Raw genomic sequence first — 7,086 nt, 5'->3', positions numbered from 1 at the left:
ACTGTAACTGAGGCGTAGCTTGGGTTGCGTAGCGAGAGGTACTTTTATGAATTTAAACTGGAATAATCTTCAAAAATATACTTTATTGCACTTATTTACATACTTTCGGCGTTGGGTTATATTCGTTATGTCAAGATGCTCCATTCTTTTCTTACTTCCTTTTTCATAACACATTCTAATTACAAAACTATTCATTCAGCCAGTGATTCTACTTATAGAGTAGAGCCTAAACTACAGTACGATATAAGGATGGAGTGTGTCGGACTTTCTGTGGTAATTTTCAGGTTAATTTTCTCTAACTAATTTCGGTGGCAATTTTTATCATTTAAATATTTTAGAATATTATCATGAAGTATTTTTTTAATATTCGAGTCTACTAACCTGAAATATTGAATTATATAGACAAACTAATTACACTTAATCAGTGACGATTTATCTAAGTGGAGAAAACTACCCTCTAATGGTTTGATTTTATTTCATATTCAGGTATATAAATTAGTTCATGCGAAAAATAATAATGGTATATCCAATCGAGCCTACAATAAGTAATGTAGAGCTCGTGAAAATGATCCAAATTCCGCTCTGGGTCGGCGCCCGTCTCGCGTTTCACTAGTTTCTACTTCAGCAAGCCCAGTTTCGTCACGTAATGATAAACTACAAGAACTATTAACTTAAAGAATGGCTAATAGTTAATTTTTTTTGCTTTAAATCACAACATTTGATCAAATATTCTCTGGTACAATTTCAAGTTTTTTTTTGTTTCGAGTTCTTAGGTTTTCGCGATTGTTACACATAGGAAATGAAACTATTTTTCCGGATTTAAATCGCGTCTATTTGTTTTTTCAAATAAACTGACGTTTCGGGCCCTTTACAGGTCCCATGGTCACAATTTTTTTTTGTTTTTAAATCTTTTTTTAGCGTATACTTTTTAGAGAATAAATCATTGATACGACACTGGAAATGTAAAATGTCTAACGTGTATTTGGAAAATATTACAAGAAGGAGAATTTAAGTCTTTTTCTTAAGAAAAAAAACATGCCTCTAATTTTATTTGTTATGTGGAAAAGCTGAAACTTTATTTCAATCAAGAACAAGTAGTAGTAACTAACTTAATATCAGTAGAGCTCTTTTGAAAGAGTTCGTCCAGGGAAGTACTGCCACCTTACCTATTTCTGCCGCTAAACAGTAACGTGAACATTATTGCATTCCAGTTTTGAAGGGAAATGATACTGGTAAAATTCGAGAAACATGGAACTTGTCAGCTTATGCCTCAGGGTGACGGGCGTATTGGCAGTGCCCCTCAGGTCTTTGCAATTTTAGTGTAGCACTGCAACAAAGGCGCACCACTTGTTCGTCCAGTCACTTGGTAACATAAAAAAAAAGCCGATGGAAATCGGTGTGGATGGGAATCGGTAAAAGTACGAACAACAGGTCACTCCAAATCATCCATTATGTTAAACATAAACAATTTGAGAACATTTTTTAATATTTCAAAATGTCACTGCATGATGTTTTTGAAAAAAATTAAGAACCTTAAAATTTGCGTATCTCTTATCTGAATTGAAACAACGTTAAACACATTTAATTAACATGGGACAGTGTTTAAAATACAGTTGTATTGTTTACGTGACATATTATTATGTCTCTTTTACAGCGGTGCTGGTAAAACCACATTAATGTCGGCGTTAGCACATAGAAGCCCAGGTGAGAAATATGCTGAATAAATCTAGAAGACTTGCTTAAATGTTAAGAAATACTTTAAACATTATTTATCAAATTTAAAATAACTTGTATAGTAATAAGTCAAGTATTTAAACAAATTAAAACCAATTAAATTGCGATTGATAATGATTGAGTAAAAATCTACAAAATCTTACTCAATCATTATTTGCGTTTTTATTTTTATTTTTTTTTATAAACGTAACAGAGTTTACGTAAATATGTATATAATTGTATAGTATCACAAAAACCAAATTAGGTATTACCGTACACTGCCACTTATCAAATACACATTACTCTAGTTTAATCGAGAATATGGCATAGCTAACACTGATAATTTAATTGTTGGGAAAAACAAATAATACAATGATTGTATTCAAAATTTGCACAGACTTTCTATTATCAGTCAATGAAAATACATAATTCAAACTCGTTTTCATTATTCGAGAGAAAATGAATGGTTAAGATAAATTATTGATTGTCAAAACATTACCCGTAGCTCAGGTACTAAATTATAGACTTTGTTAAATATTTTTTTTATTATTAAAAAAAGTGCTGAACCGTGACGATGAAGTCGACGATGGAGTATGCACACCTAAATAATAATTATTCACTTTCGCCTTCAAAAGGTACAAGTTATAAACGTTCAGGGAACAAGTCTGCAGGCAGGGAATTCCACTCTATAGCTATTCGCCATGTAAATGTGGCAGCGAAACGCTTCTTGGATCCACAACACAGCGTTGGAACTATTTTTATAATAAATATTTTTGTGGCAGTCGGAAGTACGTTTGCCTCGGATTAAATAATAAAAAAATAGGAAGGAACACATCGCGATGAAACCTGCACGCCTGAGGTTTCCTTTTAGAAAAATGCTATTACAACATTAAAGAATTTTTAAAAACCTAGTAAATAACTCATTTAATTTATTATTCAATAAGATGTTGTGTATCTAGCTCTTAAGAACTTATTACGACCATGAAGGTTCCCGTAACTTTTCCAAGGAAAACATGGTCCAACCCCACAACTTAGAGAAGATCAAATGTCCTACGATCAGGGCAGTGGGTCAAAACTCAGTCAACCCGCCCGGGCTTTGACCGGGCTTTTTTGGGGGGAAACGGCGAATACGGAATTTAGTAATAATTCCATAGTTATTGCAAATTTGGATGTAAAAAATCTTTTGTAGACGAAAAAGAAGCCGCTCCATAGAATTGCAATCCTGTGGATTTTCATTAATAAGGATGCACATTACGATTCGATTATAATAAAAATCGATTCTAGTGCATTCGGTCTAACGACTTTTTATATCGATTTATTTTAATGAGATTTTCAAGAGATTCATTTTAATAGAATGGCAAATTGAATTGTCTAGATTAGAAAGCAATAAACATTTTGTAATAATATCATTAAATTTGAACAAAACTGTATTTACAACAAATGTTTAGTTGTAAATAGTTTATGCCCTCCATTTCTGGCGTTGATGGGTTTTAACCCGATTTAAATAAAGCGCCAAGTTAAAATCCTGGTGCTTTCCCATCTCTTCTTCGGTCATTCTCGGACTAACGTTCACAATTTAATTTCCATGGCAATTTTTATTCGATGTTTTTATCGTGCAATATTATTTACGATTCGAGTACGGTATCGTGAAATATTATTTAATAATTATACGATAATGTACTTAAATATTTAAATAATGAAAATTGCCACGAAAATTAGGTAGTGAACACTAGTTCGAGAATGACCGGCCTACGATGGAATTTGTATAGGTTATTAATTGTGATTTTGTTATTTGTTCCAAAATTTTTCTTTTTATTTTGACACTAGTGGGAACAGTCGTGGATGGAGAGATAGCAATGAACGGTATGCCCATTAGCGATTTCATGCACAGACAGAGTGGATACATGCACCAAGATGACATCTTTGTAGATAACTTAACTGTTATGGAACACCTTAGTATTATGGTAAGATGTTGTTTATTCATGGTAATTTTAAACATAAGGATATAAGTTTGTCCCAAAAAATCCGTTTGGCGCAAAAAAAAACATGAAACATACATAATCAATATGTGTGAACGGTAATTCCGTTTCGAAATTTTGTAAAAAAAATCATATTTGATTTGTCTTACATAAACAGGCACGTAATTCAAAAATATTTTTATGCAGAGTTATTTATAAAATAATAACAACCTCGCAGGAGTATATTACAAACATCATAAACAAAAGCTTTTGTTCCATGATTTTTAATAATTCATCCGATTTACTTTCTTACAAAAATAAAAACATATCGGTAACAAAAGAAAGCTTTTGCACACAAATTGAGGAGAATTCCACGTTTACTACCTACCTGACTACTAAATAACAGATCTAAAAAGTGTCAGATGGTAGAACGAAAACTTAAAGGTCTATTTTTACTAAATTTATTAAGTTTTGTAAAAAGTCAGGAAACAGCTGCTGATTTTGTTAATATAATCCTGCAACGTTAATACTTTATAAATAATCCTGTACAGATACTTTTGATTCTTCTCCTGCTGTTTAATCTCGGTGGCAAAACGGTTTGCCCTGTGGGCGCTGGATGAGGATATCCCGGGTTGGACTCCCGGTAGAACCAATTTGGGAAATGACATTTTCTAAATTAGTTCTGGTCAGGGTGTTCCGGGACATGCCCCGGAGTAAATTCCGTGGCTCTGGTACTCGTAGTACAGGGATTTAAAAGACCAGGTAATTTGTGCGGCGTTTGTTTATTAATCGACTTCAAAAAAACAAGGTTCTCAGTTGGATTGTTTTTGTTTTGTGTGTATGTAAGCGATTATTACGACATATATTATGTAAACCAATTTCGAGGAGTTTTTTTTTGTTTAAAAAAACGTACCTCGTAAAAGTTTGCAAAGAAAAATATAATGTTGATGTTTGATACAAGTTTTTTATTCTCTACTTAGGCTCGTCTCCGAATGGACCGAAGAACATCATCACTAGCACGGAAAAGACGAGTAAACCAACTGCTAAGACAACTCGCGTTGTATGGAGCCAGGTATACCAGGATAGGAGGTTTGGATGGCCGTAAGACCTTGTCTGGTGGAGAACGGAAGAGGCTTGCATTTGCAACTGAGGTAAGGACATATAAGGGTTATAACAAAAGCAGAATGATACCGTGCTACATTATCTTCTTGCAAAGCCCTTTTGAAACTTCATTTGCAACTAAACTAAATTTTGACAACCTCCGTACTCGAGTGTTTTGCACACCCGTTTTCATGGTGTCCCGGTGGTCTCAGGTTCGATTCCTATAGCTATGTAAAAAGCACGCCAAAGGTTAGCTTCAAATATGTGGCATGAAATTTAATTTTAATCCTAAATGCTTCAAATTCGGGAAGGAGAGTAGTTCAGTTTTATTAAATACTGACTTATCATACCATGACTTATCGAAACCAAACTAAAAAATATGTAAAAAAAACACGTAAACAAAACAACACAGAAAGCAGTTTAAGTTACATTATTTCGCACCCTTGGCAATAATGCCACATCTGAAAAATGACAACTCAGGAGTGAGGTTTAAAAAATCTTATGTTTAAATAGGAGAATTATAAAATTTCCATATCGAAATTCTCACTTCTCGTGAAAAATTAATCAATTTTATGTATATATGTAAATAAATAAATATATGTATATGTAAAATAAATATATGTAAGTTTATTACAGACATCTAAACAATTTCCTATTTGCCAAAAATATATTTAAAAATAATGTTATAATTGATTAAAGACTGTTTTGTCCATAACTAGCTTACATAAAGTTTGTCTAATTTTGAGATAAGTAAATAGGCATCTTTTAATTGTTTCTTACAATATTCTAACGACGGTTTTATTGACGTGTAGAAAATAAAATTTTACGTTCAACAATGGTATAATCTTGAATTACACGTATTTTGAGTTACAACACTACTATAATAGCAGTGCTTTATACATAATTTGTTTCATGTAGTTTGTATTATCTATATGACTTTCATTTGACAAAAGCATTTTTAACCGACTTCAAAAAAAGGAGGAGTTTCTCCATTAGTATGTATTTTTTATGTATGTACATATATTAAACGCGTTTACTTTGTGATCCGACTTCGATGATTTTTGTTTTGTTGGAAAGAGGGTACCCAGTACCAGTACCTCTTTTAAATTTGAAAAATTTTTCCACCTCTAAGGGTGCGAAACTAGGGGATGTATCCGGTTTCATGCACTTTCCACTAACCGGTTTCAATAAAACTTGGCAAATATATGTAATTCCACGAACTTTTGAGGTCGGTTTTTTTTATAAAAAAGTTATTTCTTCGCTTTACTTTCTCAAACTCGTATCTTAAAGCACAAAGTTATTGAAATTAAAAAAATGGATTGTATATGTATACAAATTTTGCAAGGAAATGTGATGTGACATCAGCCTTTTTTTTTTTTAAAAAAAAAGGCAGATGTCACATCACATTTCCTTCGTATTCACACACTGGCTTTTTTTACCTATTCTTAAAGTAATGCAACCAAATTAACACCCTTGATAAGAAATTTAAAATAAATAGAAAGTTTTGCCATCTCCTAAATAATCACTCTTTATAAGACACGAGCCTGAGAAAGTATGACTCCGATTTAATGTTGTATAACCACATGTAACTTTATTATATCAAGGGCATGATTTCAGCTTTTAACAGATCCTGGGCTTCTATTCTGTGACGAACCAACAACAGGTCTTGATTCCTCGTCAGCTCAAAAACTAATGATGTTACTCCGAGCCAGTGCAGCACAAGGCAAGACTGTCATCTGTACTATTCACCAGCCGTCTTCGGAGCTCGTCGCTTTATTTGATAGATTGGTGTTTTTGGCTGAGGGTAGAGTTGCCTTTGCTGGTAATGCTAACGGAGCGCTGAATTTCTTTGAAAGGTTAGTATTTAATAATAATAATATAATATAATAATAAAGAGAGGCGAAAATTTAAAATACCCGCACTAGGGAAACTCTGTATCGCGGGTGCCATGAATACACACATAGAACACTCAAGCTCACGAGAGAAATAAATGTAGGCGATATAAATATTTGTTCCGGCCTATGAATCAAACCCAGGACCTCTGCGTGGCAGTAAGAAGTAACTTAACTTAGATACTGTATTTCATATATATACATAGGTATGTGTCTTTGATGTACAGTCAACAGCACATCAAGCTTTACACTTTTGTTCAAATACCGACCGCCTCAACAGGTCTCAACAGCAAACAGAACAAGATCCTTCAATGTGTAGCTTCTACTTCTACTTCATTCATCTTTATTATCTTATATAATCTTCATTAATCCTTTTTATAATTATTAATACAAAGATCGAACACTCAGAAAAAATTCCTTCG

General features: G+C 33.0%; 1 protein-coding gene across 1 annotated transcript in view; it reads left to right on the top strand.

Annotated features, from left to right (window-relative positions):
- The window catches only part of LOC113237106 (protein scarlet), a 28,906-nt gene that overhangs the window by 2,742 nt on the left and 19,078 nt on the right, over positions 1-7,086 (top strand). The window contains exons 4-7 of the mRNA XM_026473372.1: positions 1,655-1,704; positions 3,541-3,677; positions 4,652-4,822; positions 6,390-6,628. Of these exons, the coding sequence (XP_026329157.1) occupies positions 1,655-1,704; positions 3,541-3,677; positions 4,652-4,822; positions 6,390-6,628 (597 nt within the window). The remainder of the gene's footprint in view (positions 1-1,654; positions 1,705-3,540; positions 3,678-4,651; positions 4,823-6,389; positions 6,629-7,086) is intronic.

This window comes from Hyposmocoma kahamanoa, unplaced genomic scaffold (assembly GCF_003589595.1).
Source record: "Hyposmocoma kahamanoa isolate Upper Pololo Valley unplaced genomic scaffold, ASM358959v1 93, whole genome shotgun sequence".
Classification (NCBI taxonomy): Eukaryota; Metazoa; Arthropoda; class Insecta; order Lepidoptera; family Cosmopterigidae; genus Hyposmocoma; species Hyposmocoma kahamanoa.
The sequence above is the reverse complement of the archived record's forward strand: the minus strand, read 5'-3'. Positions and strand labels throughout refer to the sequence as shown.